The sequence below is a fragment of the Drosophila suzukii genome, chromosome 2L (assembly GCF_043229965.1).
Source record: "Drosophila suzukii chromosome 2L, CBGP_Dsuzu_IsoJpt1.0, whole genome shotgun sequence".
In the NCBI taxonomy this organism is placed as follows: Eukaryota; Metazoa; Arthropoda; class Insecta; order Diptera; family Drosophilidae; genus Drosophila; species Drosophila suzukii.
Genome location: NC_092080.1, coordinates 23,788,316 through 23,807,329, shown reverse-complemented (window position 1 = coordinate 23,807,329; position 19,014 = coordinate 23,788,316). Strand labels below are relative to the sequence as shown.

Sequence of the window (19,014 nt, the reverse complement as noted above, 5' to 3'; positions counted from 1 at the left end):
ACTTAAAAGTTTACATTTTTTTAATATTTAGGTTGCAAGCCTTTTTTAATTTTTTGTGTTTGACTTTTCTTATGACTTCTCTGGATAAATCCTCGTCAGATAGTGCTGGACTATCATATCATACTTAGCGATGCAGCGTTATAAGGACTTTCAGCCTATGTCCCTTCCACCACCTTACACGGTATAACTATAAATAAATGTTAAACCGTGTGGACACAAGCATTAAGTTAGTATATGTTGTATTGTAATCCGACCAAGTCAGTCGATCTTATATACTTCTTTTAGAATTAAAAGCTGTTGATAGATCTCGACAAAGCGCATCCAGCTCACAGTTTAACAGTTATTAAAATCTTAAAATATATAAAGAAAAGACAAAATTATTACATTTAAAATATATATTTGGAAAACTTTTGCAAAAACGTAAAGAAGCTATTCGCTCGAACACTCATAACTAGAAGAATCCCTACCAACAGAGTCTGGATCTAGTGAAGACATGACTGAAAAGCGTCTTGACGAACTCTGATTGGCCAATTTCGCGGACATGAACTTCAGGTTTTCATCGATGCCTACGAAGTATGTGGGTATTTCACCACGGCCCTTAACAAAGGTCATGCCGCGGTAGATGCACAGAATGTCGAACTCCTGGAGAATTTTGGCGGACTCCTCTGTCACCTGGATGTGGCCAGGCAGCCCCGTTGATTCCATTCGGGAGGCCATATTGACCGGGTTTCCCCAGATGTCGTAGTGCGGCTGGGAAGCCCCCACCACGCCGGCCATTATCTCGCCACTGGAGATTCCAATGCAGATCTTACCGCTGGATAAGGAGCGCTCGAAATAAGAATCCGAGTGGGCCCTGTTGCACGCCGAGAGGGTTCGCATCAGGTCCAGAGCGAACGTGGTCATTATAAAGACCACTTCGTCGTTGCCATCGTTGACATCGCTGTCATAGTTATCATCCGTCATCCTCAGATTTCGCGCCTGTTCCACTGGAAATAGATTGAATGCCTTATATAAATACACCCAGAAAAAATAAAAAAAACAGTTGAAGCGTTCAAAAATAAAGACCAAATAGATTTTAATTTAATTTTTCTTATGAATTTGCAATTCGCAGATTTGCGCCTGAAATGTATATTTCTGAACTAATTAACGTATGGGGTTCATGCTAGAGGTCTGTACAATGCACTCAAAACAGCAAATAAAAACAAGGAAGAACGCTATAGTCGAGTACCTCGACTATCACATACCCGTTACTCAGCTAAATGGAGATATGCAAGCAGCAAAGCGAGATTAAAATGCGCCACCTACCGGCGGTAGACAGATTTAAGCGTTATGGGCGTTAGAGTGGGCGTGGCAAATTTATTTTTGGATAAATCGATAGGTATTGACGACACCAATACATTTCAGTTAAAATTTTTTATGTAGCATGCAAATTGTGGGCGTCACAGGTTTTCGCGGTTTGTGGGCGTTTAAGTGGGCGTGGCAAACTTTTTTTTAGGTCAATCGATAGGTATTGATGAGAACAATACATTTCAGTTAAAATTTTTTATCTAGCATCAAAACTGTTGGAGTTACAGTTTTGGGCGGTTTGTGGGCGTTAGAGTGGGCGTGGCAGTCTACTGAAACAAACTTGCGCTGCGTAAGAAGCTCAGGAATCTGTACGCCAAATCTCAATAGCCTAGCTCTCATAGTTTCCGAGATCTCAGCGTTCATCCGGACAGACGGACAGACGGACATGGCTAGATCGACTCGGCTAGTGATCCTGATCAAGAACATATATGCACTATGGGGTCGGAAACGCTTCCTCTGCCTGTTACATACTTTCCGACGAATCTAGTATACCCTTTTACTCTACTAGTAACGGGTATAAAAATATATGAAGAACACTGTTTTCAAAAGTAATTCTCAAAACAAATACAAATGGGTTAAAAGACCAGTATAATTCGTGCAGAGACTTACCCTCAATATGAAGTGAGCTATGGCGAATGTGACTGCTTTGGCGGACGTTTGAGGCCAAATTGAAATCCAATCCACATGCTGCCATGTAAGTGCAACCAACGACTTTAATTTTCTCAACCACATAATATTCCCTATAGGCTGTCAACTGCGATCGGAAAGAAGAGATAGATCACTAAAACAAGTACATAGATTCAATACTTTAGCTACCAGTCTATCGAATTCGGTTATAATATCGTTGAGCACTCGTAAGCTGGGCAAATTCATTGGAAAATTGATCAACATTGCAAACATGACCGACACCATTTGATAATTTTCATAGTAGAGCTCGTGTTTGGCTAACGAATTAAGATATAGGTCGACTGCGGAAAAAAGAAGAATAATTCATGTCAAACGACTAATGAAAAATGTAAAAAACACTGACCAACATGAGAAGGAAGGATGTTATTGAGCAGAATTATTATTGATTGGTTTGTAACGTCGGCCGCCTTTTGCTTGTTTTGCAAATCCACATTGAGCCTATTAACAGGAAGAAGATTCAGTTGATAGTTAGTTAGAGAGCATTTGTTCTTGGCGTTGGGCTCGTACACAAACTTGTAGGTATAATACTCACTTGTAGTTCATTTTTGTGTTAAATTCGGACTGCCGCTCCTTTGCATACATGGTGGCTAACATCATGCACACCCGAAGACAGTGCGCAATTTCAGCTCTCATAAACGGGGTCGTGGTAGCACTGTGCTGGAAAATGAACGCGAACTGGAAAAACACGATCAAGACGAAGGCGACGGTTTCGCAGCAGCTAACGAATATCTTGAGGGCGAACGGGATGCGCGCGAAGGTATAGCTTATGCCAAGGATCAGGGAAATCATGTTGGTAAAGGACCACGGATGGAAGCAGATATCCGGATCCATTTCGTAGTGAAAGAGCTTGCTCTCGATGTAACTCAGCTCATACATGTCGCGGTCACAGTTTATCTGCATGTAATCATAAAATACAATTTACTTGTACATATCTTGACATTTTTAACAAATAAGTTAGTCCTTAAACAAACTAGGAAGAACGCTATAGTCGAGTGCCGCGACTATTAGATTCCCGTTACTTAGCTAAGGGGAGTGCGTGGGAGATGGAGATATAAAAGCAGCAAAACGAGATATACAAGATTGCGCCACCTAGCGTCGATTCCTTATACACCTATACAAAATCTTTTAAAATGCGGGCGTTAGTCAGGTTTTAGCATCATGGGCTTTTGCGGGCTTTAGATTGGACCCTGCTGAAACAAACTTGCACTGCGCATAAATCTCTAGAATATTCATGCCAAATCCCAATTTGATATCTTTTATGGTTTTCGAGATCTTATCGTTAAATTAAATTAAATTATTAACGACGTTAATAGGCCAGACAAATGGCCAGAAGGACATGGAAAATGATTAAGACTTACCATTATCAGGGAGATCACCGCGTAGTAGGAAATTATGATCAGCAAATAGGTGCCAATGCGCAGGGTCACACTATGTTGGATCTTCTCGAACAGGTGAAAAACCATGCAGCTGTATTCACCATGCATTTTAAATGCATAGCGTCCACTTTTCCACCAACATAATTTCTTGTACCACGATATGCAGAGCAGAGAAGTCAGAAATAAAAACGTAATCAAGTCGACCACAATGCAAACAGGGCAAGAAAAATTGTTAGTCACTATCTGGATGTAGATCAGGCAACACCCGATTCCCCAGGCCAGTAGCACCGAGGACTTAAAGATGAAGTCGGGCTGGTGCATATAATTCCATTCCAGAGATTTGTCCTTGAACGCCGCACAAAAAAGCCCGATTTCGCGCTCTGTTTTCTTATGGGTGTCATTACCAGCTTGACGGCAGCAAGGTGAATGAAAACTACAGTGAAAAAATCGGTTAGTAGTCGTAAATATATAGTTATAGTGGTTATAGTATAAACTTCATTAACTTTACATTTAGTTAAATAATAATAATAATTAAATACAATCGAATAACAATTTTGGTACTTTTCCATTCCGTTTCGAACATGGTGTACAAAAGACCATGCAAGGCCAATCGGTCAATATTCACTTACTCGAAGCCCCCAACTGGCATATTCCGGAACTCTTCGCGCAACTCTTCAGTCAATGAAGTGCGACTTGCTCTGTTCGATCGTACAGTGTCTACAGGTTTAATGTCAAGACTCGATCCGGATAAAACTCCTTCCATAGTGGATGCGATTGAACTACGGTTTATGTGACCAGTTATTAGATAGGTACTCATTGAATTGAGCAACGGATCATTTCGTGCTTTTTCTGAACCCGACATTATTGTATAATTAGCAAGGTTCAAGTTACTTAAGGTCCGTCCACTAATGTGTACGAATCCCGGTCTTCCAGTAGCCTCCAGTCGATTAGCGATCTCAACGTCAGCACCTGAAAAAATCATTATTTACTTCGCAGGAAATATCCTGTGATGATTGAAGTACCCCATATATCATACTGCAGCTTCGCCTCGCCGATAACGCCTGCAATAAGTGATCCTGAATGTACTCCTATGCGCATGTCGATGTCCAATTTACGTTCAGCCCTGTGGGTGAGTTGGGCAGCTTAGTACTTAATTAAATCCTAGTCCCAAGGGCAATACCGCACTTCCTGGATGTTGGCAATCATGGAAATGCCCAAGGACACGGCACATTTCGCGTGATCTGGATCGGGCGTCGTTAGTCCCGCCACACAATAGTAGCAGTCACCGAGGAACTTGATGCGCTGCACATTGAAAGTAGAGGCAGCCATATCGAATCTGCCATACAGATCGTGCAGGACCTTCACTAGGTTCTCCACCGTCAGTGTCGTTGTCAAGTGGGTGTAGTTCACCACATCTGCGTAGAGGATGGAGACATCGGGATGGATCTGGATGGCCATAAAGGTTTCCCTTCTCCAGACACCTCTCGCGCTGAAGCGGTCGAACTCGTTATCGTTTTGCTTGATCTTGTTCTTGATGCTGTCCTGGATGGGTTTCGCTATCTGGGGAGGCAGGATGCTGTCCAGAAGCATAGACTCCTGTTGCAGGGCGTGGCGCAACCACTTCTCCTCCACTATGAACTGGTGGCGGTCCAGGAAGGAGGCACGAACCATAGTCTCGTTCATGATTCGGAAAAATATACCCATCATGTTGAAGCCCACGTTGTGTAAAATATCAACGGATAGTATATCGTAGGCGTGAGCTCTGCGCTCGACGAACACTCTGGTAAATGAGAGTGAGTACATGTAATAGGATACGTAAACGAGGCTGACTGAGGTGGCGAGTAGGGCTGCTCCCCTAATTGAGGGTATTGGCATAAACATGTAGATCATGCAGAGCACGAAGACGTCAAATGTGGCATTTAGGGGCCAGCCGCCCGTGAAATAATGAAACAAATTCTGCGTTATATCTGAAAATTAATATCTTATAAGTCCAACGGTGTCGATCTATAATTATATCTCTTACCCATAGCTACCACAACATATGCAGACAAAACAGAGGTGAAAATCATGACCCACCGGTGGCGAGTTACAAAGTTTTCGCAAAAATTGACGCTTAGTATAATTAGTACTACGGTAAACGACAATTGCCTGGTAATTAAATCAAAGTAGATGCCTTTTAAGTTCTGCATAAAAGTTAATTTAGCGAAATTTGACTTAGTCGGTAAAACGTAAAATCTCACCGTTACGAAAATCAGTTCAACTGCTAGAAAACTAACACATACAAGAATAAACAAAACATAGAAAACGGACAGATTACTGATCATCAGGCGGATCTGATACTTCCTGTACTCCTCCTCCAATTTCAGCTCCTTGCATTTGGCCTATGGATAATACATACGTTTATAAACCAAGCAAGGGTGGAAAATAAGTTTACCCTCAAATAAGTCAGTTCCCAAAGACGTTCATCAGCGTAGTCAAGATGACATGGTCTTAGCCTTCTGTTTTTAAACGGGGCCTTGGTCGATTGTCTTTGATTAAGGTTCATTGTTATTCTTCGTTTTCTAAGTAAGATATTTCGAGTTGAAGGTGATGAAAAAGCTTGCTTTATGTTTCACCACACGTTTTTGTTAAAAACAAGAGACAACTATATAGTCGAGCGTCTCGATTATTAGATACCCGTTACTCAGCTCTTAAATTGAAAAGTAATAACGCTTAATTTACTTTAAGATGACCGATTTAAAATTTAAGGGCACTTGAAAAATTCTCAAAATATCGCATTAGGCACACGCGCAAAAGTTTCGCCATACGATAGTTAGTCGTAGACTAATGAGAAAACAGGAAGATTTATAGCGCTGTAAAGTTTTTACCCGTCAAATTTACATGCACGGATTTTCGGTCCGTTTACTATGTTCTAGATCTTTGCTACACTGGGTAAACGATCTTCCGTTTCCTTTCAGCGGAAGTTGCAGAGTATTCAGATATTCCTGATGCCATTTCGTCCAAAATCCTTCAAGCAGAGCCTGGACCCTTTGACAATACCCTAATCGGCCACAGGGACGTGGCTTATCACTTCGCTGATTTGAGCAAGCAAGGTTCAAAGGCTAGCGTTGATTCGGCGGAGATTTCCCTCCTCAATGAGGTGCTTTCGGAGGAATGAGTACACACCGAACTCCATCATCCGCCAGGATGGACGTAACTATGTCCTTATGTTGTTGTGGTGAAAGCAATTCTTGCACTTCGTCTAGGGATCCGTTGTCACTGTAGATCTTGATACACTTGCCACGTAGGGATATGAAGCGTCGCAAGGCAGCCAAGAAGGTTTCTAATGTCAGGTTATGGGCAAGTTCCAGGTGTATGACCGAAGTGACCATGCAGACAAACAGACAAATGTAGCCTGGGAGGTGTGGTTGCGATGACGAAAGCAGGATAAACAGTCGCGTATAATTCTACGAAACAGGAAGGAAAAGCCCGGGTGAAGGTTTACTCAGTGCTCGTGTTCCAGGATCAGCTACGAGATTCTATGCGTTTTGGTAGCAAAACTAGGTGTTTTGCCTCTCGTGACAATTACGATTGGTGCAGTCGTCTGCCTACCCTCAGCAAATCAATTTCGTCGATCATTGGTGCTAGTTTGACCAGCTGCGATCGGTTCCTTAGGGGTTTCTTAGCAAGGAGCAATTGATAGTGGACTTGGACCCAGCGTTGCACGTGTCTCCTGCAAAAAATCCTTGCTGCCCTAACTTCTCCAAATGTTAGAGTTCTTGAGGCCTTGTCGCTGGATGGTCTACGTTGAATGAATCGCTTCACATAGGCGACAATGTGAACGAGCTTGAGCCAAACAGAAACGCGTGCGATCAGCTCATCGAGTGAATGAACCTGAGTTGAAACAGCCAATGTAGCCAAATAGTTGGATTTGATTTCTCCTTGAATGCGCTTGTCTGAAAGAAATAAGGCGAATCGTGAGTCGTTCAACTTAGCCAGGTATTGATCCTTGTCCCGAAACCATAATGCTCCGATCCACCACAAACTGACGCAGCCATCAGACCCCTGAAAGCACAGTCAGCTGGATTTGATTTGGAGTCTACGTGACGCCAGCCTTCCTAGGAATAGTGTCAATGATTTCCGAAGTCTGTAGTTGGGCATAGGACAACCAGAAGAGCTCTATTGATGAGTCGAACCAGGCCAAACCCGGTATGTTCTTGTGGCGTAATCCAGAAGAGATCGAGCGAATAAGATGGTTTAGAAGATGTGCTGCTCAAAGTTCCAGGCGTGGGAAGGATTCCTGTTTCAGTGTTGGCACCCTTGTTTTCGCAGCCACGAGGGACACCGAGATGGATCCGTCGTCACTTGAATCTTTGCTGTACACCACATCCCAATCCAAGTTTAAGAGCCAACGTTTTTGGGAAATAATCTTAAACTGGATTACAATCCTCCAGTAGGACTTTTGAAGCATTCGGGTATTCCTCTTGATGATCCACAGCGAGTTGTTCCATCACTCTTGCTTCCAGGAATGGTGCACATGACATTCCATAGGTTATAGTGCACAATTGGAAATGCTTGATCGGATCGAACGGATCCTCTCTCCAAACGATCTTCTGATAGTTTTTGTGGCTTTCGTTAACCCATATTTGGCGGAACATTTTAACGATGTCCGATGAGAATGCGAAGTTGTACATTCGAAAGCGTGGGCACACAGCAAAGAGATCGCTTTGGATACTGGGCCCTGTGAAAATAGTGCCATTTAACGCCCTACCATTAGCATCGCGAAAAGACCCATCAAAAACCCCTCGCAATTTTCGGCCTAGTACTGGGTGGTGGGGAAGAAAGATCTGATTCCCAGTAGCGATTTCCTCTGGCGGCACCTCACGCATGTGCCCCAAATTGATATACTCCCGTATACGTACTCGTTTTGTTGTAGTCATCGCTCCACCGATTTGTAACGTTTGAATGAATAAATGGAAGTTCAACTACTTCCCCTTTTTTATCGCGACTGTGGGTGGCGACAAAGTGCTTCTCGACCAGTTCGACTTCCGGTTCCAATTTCGAGTTACTTTGAACGTTCTCCAGTTCCCAAAACTTCTGAAGCGTGTAGTATCGACTATGTTGTGCTATGTGCAATAGCGTTGCTTGCATTCGAAGTGATGAGTAAAGTTATAGCCCATCCGAATACCGACAAAATGGCAATAAGATTATCCTTGTTTTCGTACATCTTTTGTCCTATGAACTGGTGTGTTTGCGTTGAAATGTGTATCCGCCAACTGCCGATCCTAAAAAAAAACATCGAGTGTCGATGCGTCGAGATTTTGGCGTTCCAGAGATGAGGTGCTTCTGCCTAGCACATGAAAACAGACAACCAAACAAATCATCGGATATGCGAGACTTTATATGCAGCGTGCTGCATCCCCTTGTCGTGTCTGCTTTTACCGAGGAGATTCCCGTAACCAAGATGCGTGATGCCAACCGTGTCAATCCAAGAGCAATCCGATACATAAGACAGCTATGATCCTGTGTCTCCTTTGCGTTTTCAACATACACCAAGTAGTTGGTAATATGATTTATTTAGTTTCTGTTAGATGTGTAGATTTTTCAGTGCCTTTTGTACATACAACTTTTTAAGTGCCCTCTCCTTGGGCCAAATTACTGAGTGTCACTGAGTTGTTGTTAGACTCGCTAAGTTTCGCTCATCCTCTGCAAGGTTCCCAACAGCCTATGGATTTGGTTGGACATGAAGGAGGGAGTGATGATTTGATCATGATTTGATTTCTCCTTTTCAAATGATCGCCTCTGCACCCCAGACATATCCAGAAACTGCTGACAGCCATATAAAGTGCGTTCTGTAGAACTGCATTTGGTGCAGCCACTGCTTTCAACCGCAGCCATCGATTGTGTGATCCTTTTTGGCTTTTTAGGATGTGTTGTTGCCTTGCTTCCAGTCGCAAGCTCCAGTTCTTCGCAACGAGAATGGAGAAACTTGAAGAACTCCTCCAATGTGGGTGAATCTATCTCCATGCTGCACCTAATCCACCTACGCTGTATGGCAGCGATAAGTTTCTCTAGGGAAACGTCCCTTCTGATTCACAGCATCCAGTCTACGAACAATTTCGTTTTCTTCCGTAGAACTGATGCATTGATCTTTGTAGTTGTTGGAAGGCTCATAAACTGCTCAAAAAACGAGTTTACAATGTGCCGAGAAGGATTGTATCTTTCCTTAAGACGATCCCATGCAGTGTTGTACGCCGTGTTCGTAATGGCCAAGTGTCATACCAAGTTGGCAGCCTCATCAACGAGAAGTGCTTTCAAGTGAAGGAACTTCAGGGTGTTGAACAAATGCTGTTTGTTATGAATTGAGCTTTCATATATTTCTTGTGTATTATGTCTTGCCACTCTGTGTAGTTACTAGAGAACCGTTTGATTTGAATTTTCGGCAATTCGCTTAGATTTAAAATCGCAGTGAGTACCGAGTTAGAATTCGCAAATGTGACATAAGCACCAACATTCGTTGTGCTCTGAATAACAGCAAATAGTTATTGGTTTTGTTACAGCAAGTATAGGATTGCATCGTTATTTGAATGAAGCCCGTTGCTGGCACTCGCACTGCTCGCAGATGTCCCCGGATGTAGATCATTACTTTCCTTGAGTGTAGCGTTTGCCCTTAGGTGTTTTGCTTCGTAGACCGCATTGTCGATCTCCGGATCGACATAACCTTTCACTTCCTTGTGAAGAACAATACATTCGCTGACCGTTTAGGAGCCCTATTCGTGTGACGATCTCTTTCTGTCTAGCACTCTCCGTTTGTTCAGCCCATGGCAAGACACGTGTGAAGTCCAACTTCAGTCTGGGACGGCTTTTCAGTAATGACTTTAATTGTTTCATTGTAAACAATTATTCTGAGAGTCAAAGCACTTCAAAACTCTCCAAGAATTCGGAACGATGGACCAGCAATATGGTCAGAAATATAAAAGATTGAGTTGTGTGGACTGTATTTAATTTTATTCTTGCCAGTTGCGAAGCCTATTGGAAACTGAGTTAAATTTCACAAAGACGTCGTCGTAGCAGCGTTGCCATGGTTTTCTGTTACATAGAATAGAGATGGCATTATGCGCCTAAAGATGAGAGTTTATTAAAGACTGCAACCGTTAACAAACAATAAATTGTATTTCCTTATTTTTGGCTTGTATCAAGAAACAAAAAATTAGAAACCATAAGTGGAATTTAAAAAGTTATTAAAAGACCATTTAAAAATCATGTAGTGTGTGTCTGGAAATGTTAGCAAGAGCATCTACATTATTTGGGTTAGAAAAGGTGGTTTGCAATGATACAACTGAACTGCGCTCAACATGACTGGGAGCTCGTTTGGGCTCTGTAGTGATAAAGTTTAGGTTGTCATCAATTCCCACTAAAAATGTCGGGATTTCGCCACGCCCTTTCACGAAAGTCAAGCCGCGATATTTGCAGACAATGCCGAATTCGTGGAGAATTCTCGCGGACTCCTCCGTCACGTGGATATTGCCCGGTAGTCCCGTCGACTCCATCCTTGAGGCCATGTTGACTGGATTGCCCCAGATATCGTAGTGCGGATGCGATGCGCCCACTATACCAGCCATAACCTCCCCGCTGGAAATGCCGATGGCTATCGACCCGTCCAGAATATTCCGATCACCCGGAATACTTTGGTACGCCTGATTACATTTGGCCAGCGTGCGCATCATATCCAGGGCATATGAAGCCATCACAAAGACCACTTCCTCGCGGTCTTTTAAATCTTGCTCGAACAAAAACCGAACATTACTCCCTTCGGTGGTCTCTGAAACGCAAAGGATTTGTAACTAAGTCATCATTTGGTTTAAGACTTACCAGTCGCGCTCGGGTTATCCTTCATTGTTTTGCTGGTGGTACCAGCAAAGTTCAGGTTTAGTCCACAGGCAGCCATATATGTGCATCCGACGACTTTGATCTTCTCAACCGAATAATATTCCTTGTAGAACAGTAACTGTATCAAAGCATTGAAATTAAATATTATATAATATTATAGTATGATCCTTTACCTTACCAACATATCAAATTCGGCAATAATTTCATTTAGTATACGCAAGCTTCTTAGATCCATTTCAAAATTTATTAACATGGCAAACATAACCGAAACCATTTGATAATTTTCATAGTAGAGTTCGTGCTTGGCCATCGAATTAATGTAAACGTCGACTGCAAGATAGAGATAATTAATTTTAGTTTGGGATTTTAAACCGTTTTGGGACTCACCGATGTGGGCGGGAAGAATGTTGTTAAGGATAATAATAATGGAGTGATTGGTTAAATTGGCGTCAGCTTCCTTCTTCCTTAACTCAACGCGCCAGCTAAAGAAATCAGGATAATAATACACATCAAAGCAAATATTTTTAGTTTAGGTCCTCCGAACTCACTGGAAGTTTACTTTGTTGGTGAACTCTAGTTGGCGCTCCTTCACAACCATAGTTAGCAGGGTAATGCATATTAGCAGAGCGTGTGCGTACTCTGCGGGAAAACTGGGGTTCGTCGTCACGCTGTGATGAAAGACGAACTCAAACTCGAAGAAAATTATCACCAAGTAGCCGATCGTCTCCAAAATGGCCATTATAGTCTTCACCACGATCGGAATACTGGCGAATGTGAAAGTCTGACAAATCATCAGGGAGACCATGTTGGTTGCAACCCAGGGATGAAAGCATATCTTTGTCTCTTGCTCATAGTGAAAGAGCCTTTCCTCTATAAAGGCCAACTCGAACTCTTCGCGATTACATGACATCTGATAAGTCAATTAAATTTTGCTGAACTTTTTGGTCTCTAAGAATACTCACTACAATGAGACACATCACGGAAAACCCCGATATCACTAGAAAGAGGTAAATGGTTATGCGAATCATCATACTGCCTATGATTTTCTCGTGAACCCGAAATATAATGCAGCTAATTCGGCTGTAGTTATGGGGCTGGTTGCCAAACCTGGTCCAGCAAATCTTTTTGTACCACGTTATAAAGGTCAAAATGGTCTGTACTACAGTCACGATGGCGGGCAAAATCATGCAAGTAGGGCAAATAATTTTAGTGTCCATTAGTTCAATGTACACCAGACAGTATCCAACGCACAAGGACAGAAGCATGCTGTACTTGAATAGGTAGTCGGTTTGCTTCAGGTATGCTCTCTCCACATCGGGGTCGAGGTATTTCAGGCATAAGTTTAACTGGTGATACAATGGGACCTTTACTCCTCTTCGTCTATAGATGCCGTACAAGGTTTTAGGGCTGTGTTACAGGAGTGGGAAATTACATAAATATATATGCTTTTATTATTTTATATTACTTCTTATGGAATAAAAAAACAATGAGAGGGGGATACGAGTGCAATCTGTATTTAATTGAAAAGAATTGAATTACGACTTTTTGTAATAAATTGTGTGCCCTTATTAAGTTAATTTTTCTTAGTTTAGCAATGATTAATATATTCGTGGAAAAATATTTAATAGGAAGATATAATGACTCTTTTTACTTTACATTTAAATTATTTGTTATGTTCACTAGCCGAGTAGGAAATGTCTCATGCACTGTGTTGCTTTAGTCTGATGTTATCCCATGACGTTGGAAAATAACCAAGTAACCATCGATGTTATGGATGCCAGCGAAAATGGCTTAACATCAGTGAAAATAAATGAGAATAGCAAAAAAATCTAATATTGTTTAATAATGGAAACTTATTGCTGGAATAATAAAATACTATTATTTCAGCCCAACAGGTAGATGTTAGGGTATCTGACCCTATAACATTTATACTAATGTGAGCAAAAAGTAAGGTGAATTTGTCTGTAAAATGATAAATCTTTATTTAATTTAAATAAATTTTATCCATTATAAGTAATCCCTTCCCGATAAAATACACTTATGGCACGGTTCATTATCGTGATGCCAAAGCCAAGAGTTTTTGTTGCCCATATTTATTGTCCTTTTAGACGAATTGATTCACGCAAACGAAGCATAACGCTCAAATAATACTCCTTATTAACCGTTTGGCCAGGTGGAAGGAATTTATAGTGTACCACACCACGAAAAAAAAAAAAATCCATACTTGTTGCCTACAGTAGTATATAGCCGAGGCACTCGACTATAGCGTTTCTTGTTATTCTTGCAAAGCACCAATAACAAAACAAAACTATTTCTGCTTGCAAAGTTTTACAAAGCTCACAAAAATTTAAAAATATGAAAATGATTAATTTTAAGTATCTTTTAAAACATAGAACCTCTAATAGTATAATTCTAAAGAGCTTAGAGTTAAAGGATCTTTGAATAAAACTGGTCTATCGAAAATATATTTAATGACATTATCATGACTTAGGGGTCAAAAGGGTTGAAAGCATTTTGCCCTGTCTATTTAGCCCTGAATTTTAAGACAGTTTCCTCAATCCAAGGATTTTGTTTTCTCTTAATACTTACTTAAATGCACTGACTGGCATATTCCGAAACTCTTCCCTTAACTCTGCATTAAAAATCGCTCTCAGGCTTTCATTAGCATTATTACTCAGTCTCTGCCTTGACCCTACATTAAAGAGGGAGACAGCATGCAGTTCATCAAAATCCTCGTCACTTTCATCCTGATCTTCTTGCAAGTCTTGTCGAACTATGTATGTACTTATTCGGTATCTACTCAGAAGTGGATGATTCCGTGCCATTTCGGGACCATCTTCAATAACGTAGCGCTGTTCGCTCAGATTATTCAAAGTTGCACCACTGATGTGCACGAATCCCGCCACTCCGGTGGATTCCAGAACATTGGCAATAGTGACGTCCAGTCCTACAAAAATTTGAGAAATAGAAATAGGTTACCAGCGAATTAACGTCGCGCGAAATTGCCTTCTCACCCCATATGTCAAACTGAAGTTTGGCTTCGCCAATAACTCCGGCAAACAGGTTCCCCGAATGAACTCCAATGCGCATATTTATGTCCAAGTTTTGCGAGTCACTAAAAAAGGATAACAAAGAATAAAAATACTTGGGAGTAAGTACACTCAGGGAAAAACATCGTGCTAAAATCAAGTACAAACAGTCTTGATTTAAGAACGATTTCATGCTTAAGATTTTAATACCGTTCGTACAGAAAAGGGTCTTTAGGATATATAAGGTTACTTACCGTACTTCCGTGATTTCGTCGATCATGGAAAGGCCTAGGGCCACACAACTGTTCGCGTGGTCGGGATCGGGGTCTGCCAAACCCGCCACACAGTAGTAACAGTCGCCCAGGAACTTGATGCGCTGCACCTTGTAGCGAAAAGCAGCCAAATCGAATCTTCCGTAGAGGTCGTGCAGGACCTTTACCAACTTCTCCACCGTCAATGTAGTGGTCAAGTGGGTGTAGTTCACCACATCTGCGTACAAGATGGAGACATCGGGATGGATCTGGATGGCCATGGCACGCTCCAAGGCACTCAAGGAACGAATCCCGACGCCGCGCTTGGTCAGGATAATCCGGTTCTGAATGTCCTTTTGCAAGGGCTCCGAGATCTGCGGCGGCAGGATGGAGTCCAGCAACTGCTTCTCCTGGATTCGGGCGTTGCGCAGCCAGAGCTCCTCCTTGATGTACTGGTGCCGGTCCAGGAAGGATGAGCGCACTATTGTGTCGTTTATCACGCGGTAGAATATGCCCACCAGATTGAGGCACAGGTAGTGCACCAAGTCCACGGACATTCCGCCGGTGGAAAACAGTTGGGACACGAATTGGATGAACCCGTCGGACAGGATTTGCACGTAGTAGATAATGTACAGGACTGACACTAGCACTGCAAGCAGGACGGCACCGCTCAAGAAGTGGATCGGCAGGAAGATGTATATCATGTATACGATGTAGGTGTCGTAGAACGTCCCCAGCTGCCAGTTGTGAACATAGTGGTGGTAAATAGATTCAGTTAGATCTGTTAGGAACATTACTAATATGTGTAATTGGAAATAGATGATTTAGGCTTACCAGCGAATACCAAAATAAGGGAGGCAACCATCGAGCTGCAAAACATATACCAAGTGTGTTTCGCAATAAAGCCATCGCAGAAATTAACACTCAGTACTAGTAAAAGAACAACGGAACTTCCTGTGGTGAGGGACACATCAAACTGGACAATCGACCGGTGCTTAAAAAGTAAATACTATTTTTATAAAAATAGATCACCTCTTTGAAGCGAAAAAAACAAGAAAGAAAGGTAGCTTTGGCAAGCCGAAGTTTATATACCTTTGAAGATCTTTCCCGTGGGAGCGTTGTGTGTTCAGAGCTTTCCAATTTTTAGAAAACTAATTACAGAAATATTAAGATAATTTTTCAGGTCGATTTTTTAAAAATTTTATTACAAATTCTGAAATATTAAAAGAATTGTTTCCCCAAATTTAAAAGTTAATATGCCAACAAACACTGGAGTTATAATATTTTGTACATTTAAAAAAAAAAAAAATTTTTTTTTATCACTTCTATGGGAGCTATAGTACATAGTTGTCCGATCCGGCTCGTTCCGACTTATATACTACCTGCAACAGAAATATGACTTTTGGGAAAGTTTCATACCGATAGCTTTATAACTGAGAGACTAGTTTGCGTAGAAACGGACAGACGGACATGGCTAGATCGACTCGTCTGCTGATCAAGAATATATATACTTTATGAGGTCCGAAACGTTTCATTCACTGCGTTGCAAACTTCTGTCTGAAATCATTATACCCTCTGCAAGGCTATAAAAGCACTTTAGTATAGTCCCCCGACTGTCAGATATTCGTTAGGTAGTCAATCAAAATTAAAACAAGAGAAAAGTAATAGTAATTAACAGATACCCGTTACTCAGTTAAAGGGAGAGCGGGGCAGATGAAAAATGCAAACAATTTACAACTAGTGGCCATTTCATACATTGCTTTCACTTTTTAATGAATGATCCGTCTTAAAACATTTTTTGTACCTATCTCGACTTGTGATCATGATCAAAAATATAAATTTAACTATACTTTTCGGCTCGCGAACCGGAACATTTTTATGAGTTTAAGATCCGTGGATCCGCTCATGTAAGATTTCTTTCAAATGTTCTTTATATATTTTACACTGTAGCTGAAAGTTTAAACTTTGGGTACAGGGAGGAATCGACCGTATATGATGGGACTTTCTGCCGGAATAGGTTCCTATTTACAGGTTTCCTAAATAGAGATAGAGATCGACAATATAAATTAACTGGAGCAGGTTAGCTGATTTTAAAAAGTTAAAGACTTGCTGCAGATTTTAAAATGAAGGGTTAATTAAAAGGTCAGTGGACGCTGTGATCTCGGAAACTATAAATGCTGGAAGGTTGTGATTTCTGATTTAGATTCCTTGTCTTCGTAAGCAGCGCAAATTTGTTACGCGAACATGGCATTCATTTTTTGTGTACGTTTGTATGAACGGTGCTGTCGGGTCACGCAGCCGCAGCAGCTAATTAACGTCTTAATTCGATCTCTTATATTAATTGCATTGCGAAAGGTATCACTCTCTCCGAATTCTGATTTCGACATTACACGCACTCTCGTCTCGCTAATAATTTGTTAACAAGCATAAAGCAACCCGAAATTTCGTATTTAAATTTAGCAATAACTAATAAAAAGCTTATTAGTTCAACAGGTGCTCCTCCCAAAAAATGGTTTTTGAACAGTGCTCACAATTTCAGAACAATTGTTCATAAGCTGACTCCAAACCGTTCAGTGCTGGGCATATTGGGTATATTGATTTCAGTCAGAAGTTTGCAACGCAGTGAAGGAGACATTTCCGACCCCATAAAGTATATATATTCTTGATCAGCATGACTAGTCGATCTAGCCATGTCCGTCTGTCCGTCCGTTTCTACGCAAACTAGTCTCTCAGCTTTAAAGCTATCGGGCTGAAACTTTCCCAAAAGTCTTATTTCTTGTGTAGGTAGTTTATAAGTCGGAACCTACCGTATCGGACAACTATATCTTATAGCTCCCATAGGAATAATCGAAAAAAAATACTAAGAAAAATTATATCTTTGGTGTTTTTTAGCATATAACCTCCCAAGGTTAAAAACAAAATTTTTTAATTAGTTTTGAATTTCGAATTAAATTTTATTAATATCGGACGACTATATCATATAGCTGCCATAGGAACGATCGAAAAATTGGTGTGAAAATAATATGAAACAAATTATACTTCGGTGTTTTTTAACATAAATTTTTGAATTAGTTTTGAATTTCGAATTTAATTTATCAAAATCGGACGACTATATCTTATAGTCGCCATAGGAACGATCGGAAAATTGGTGGGAAAATAATATGAAACAAATTATAGCTTCGGTGTTTTATATAACCTCCTACGCTTGGAAATAACATTTTCTAATTAGTTTTCAATTTCGAATTTAATTTTTTCAAAATCGGACGACTATATCTTATAGCTGCCATAGGAACGATCGGAAAATTGGTGGGAAAATAATATGAAACAAAATATAGCTTCGGTGTTTTTTGACATATTATCTTATACTATTGGGAATATCATTTTTTGTATTTTAAAAATTAATAGTTATAACTGCAAGGGTATAAAAACTTCGGCTTGCCGAAGCTAACTTCCTTTCTTGTTTGTGTTTAATTTTGAATTTCAATCTAAAATGGCTACAATTTCAAAGGAATTCCATTTCAGGTAACTTACCTCAATGGTTGTTAACAGCAGCGTACAATGCACAGTGGTGACGAAAATGTGCAGAACAAAGAAAGAGAATAGGTAACTCTTCCAAAGGCGTATTCGGTACAATCGCAACTCGTTTTCCAAGCCCAACTCTGCACATTTGGCCTAAAGATTGAATTTATTTTAATTGAAAAAAATCTACAAATTAAATACAATTTACCTTGAGGTAGCCGGGTTCCCACATGCGTTCTCTCGCGTAGTTAAGCTGGCACTTTCCTCCAGGCAAAGGCATTTTGATATTTTAGTGGCAAACTGCTTAGCTTATGATGTTGAATGTCAACCCAATGTCTACTATAGCTAAAACCAGAGAAAACGCTATAGTCGAGTGTGTCGACTTCCAGATACCCCGTTATTCAGCTTTTAAATTGAACATTGATTAACATTAAGATGACCGCCTTAAAATTGGAAGATACTTGGAAAAATCGCGAGTTCGAGATTTAGTCATATACTAACAGAAAGATTTACAACGCTGTATAGTTTTTACCCGCCAATTTTACGTGTGCGGATTTTCGGTCCTATTTCTGCCTTCTAGTGCCTTGCTACAATGGGTAAACGTCTTGTCTCTTTTTGGAGCATGTGAATGAACTGCACCCTGTTTTTATTCAAGTTTTTTCATTTGAGAAAGACTCTTCTAGATACCCTGCAGTTCCACAATTGAGCTTAGCGCCCAATCATCACGAAGCCGACTGCGACGCCGGCAGAGCTGAGCGCAACGGCGGCAAAGCGACGCGCCCTCAGTCGGGTCCGCAAAGAGAACGCACAAAAAGTAATTTTGGGCTCTCCCTCCCTGCGTGTGATGGGAAGGAGGCCCAGCAACTAAAATATATAGACTTTTGTGCATCCTTGCCTTTTGAATAATGCGACATTTGTTCGTAAATGATAAAACAA

The 19,014-nt window shown here is 41.0% G+C and overlaps 2 protein-coding genes across 3 annotated transcripts; both read right to left on the bottom strand.

Moving 5' to 3' along the window:
• Positions 1–377: 377 nt before the first annotated feature.
• LOC108011925 (adenylyl cyclase X E-like) lies at positions 378–6,019 on the bottom strand. The gene is made up of 12 exons (XM_017077174.3): positions 5,845–6,019; positions 5,651–5,791; positions 5,434–5,593; positions 4,591–5,377; positions 4,433–4,533; positions 4,040–4,379; positions 3,393–3,843; positions 2,567–2,928; positions 2,378–2,472; positions 2,164–2,315; positions 1,957–2,101; positions 378–986 (listed from the first exon to the last, which is right to left on the bottom strand). Exons 1-12 carry the CDS (start codon positions 5,953–5,955, stop codon positions 430–432), a joined length of 3,402 nt encoding a protein of 1,133 aa, XP_016932663.3. The 5' UTR covers positions 5,956–6,019; the 3' UTR covers positions 378–429.
• A 4,502-nt stretch (positions 6,020–10,521) lies between these two features.
• LOC108011924 (adenylyl cyclase X E-like) lies at positions 10,522–18,424 on the bottom strand. 2 transcript variants are annotated; one of them, XM_017077173.3, is made up of 12 exons: positions 18,287–18,424; positions 18,091–18,231; positions 15,394–15,553; positions 14,563–15,340; positions 14,294–14,394; positions 13,869–14,226; positions 12,242–12,686; positions 11,828–12,189; positions 11,667–11,761; positions 11,458–11,609; positions 11,262–11,397; positions 10,522–11,211 (listed from the first exon to the last, which is right to left on the bottom strand). In XM_017077173.3, the coding sequence occupies exons 1-12, from the start codon at positions 18,356–18,358 to the stop codon at positions 10,643–10,645; spliced, it is 3,369 nt and encodes a 1,122-aa protein (XP_016932662.3). In that variant the 5' UTR covers positions 18,359–18,424; the 3' UTR covers positions 10,522–10,642. The 2 variants fall into 2 exon arrangements, with proteins under 2 accessions (XP_016932662.3, XP_065724960.2); XM_065868888.2 differs by lacking the exon at positions 18,287–18,424 and having other exon boundaries at positions 14,563–15,296; positions 18,091–18,230.
• Between the last annotated feature and the right edge of the window lie 590 nt (positions 18,425–19,014).

What these genes read in the sequence shown, in the direction of transcription:
- LOC108011925 (XM_017077174.3), bottom strand. Translation starts at nt 5,955, where the DNA reads ATGAACCTTAATCAAAGACAATCGACCAAGGCCCCGTTTAAAAACAGA. An exon ending in ATGCCAGTTGGGGGCTTCGA is followed by an intron (nt 3,844 to 4,039) that starts GTAAGTGAATAT and finishes TTTTCACTGTAG; the next exon opens with TTTTCATTCACCTTGCTGCC. An exon ending in CGGTGATCTCCCTGATAATG is followed by an intron (nt 2,929 to 3,392) that starts GTAAGTCTTAAT and finishes GATTACATGCAG; the next exon opens with ATAAACTGTGACCGCGACAT.
- LOC108011924 (XM_017077173.3), bottom strand. Translation starts at nt 18,358, where the DNA reads ATGCCTTTGCCTGGAGGAAAGTGCCAGCTTAACTACGCGAGAGAACGC. An exon ending in CCTTATTTTGGTATTCGCTG is followed by an intron (nt 15,341 to 15,393) that starts GTAAGCCTAAAT and finishes TGTTCCTAACAG; the next exon opens with ATCTAACTGAATCTATTTAC. An exon ending in CCGTGATGTGTCTCATTGTA is followed by an intron (nt 12,190 to 12,241) that starts GTGAGTATTCTT and finishes TTGACTTATCAG; the next exon opens with ATGTCATGTAATCGCGAAGA.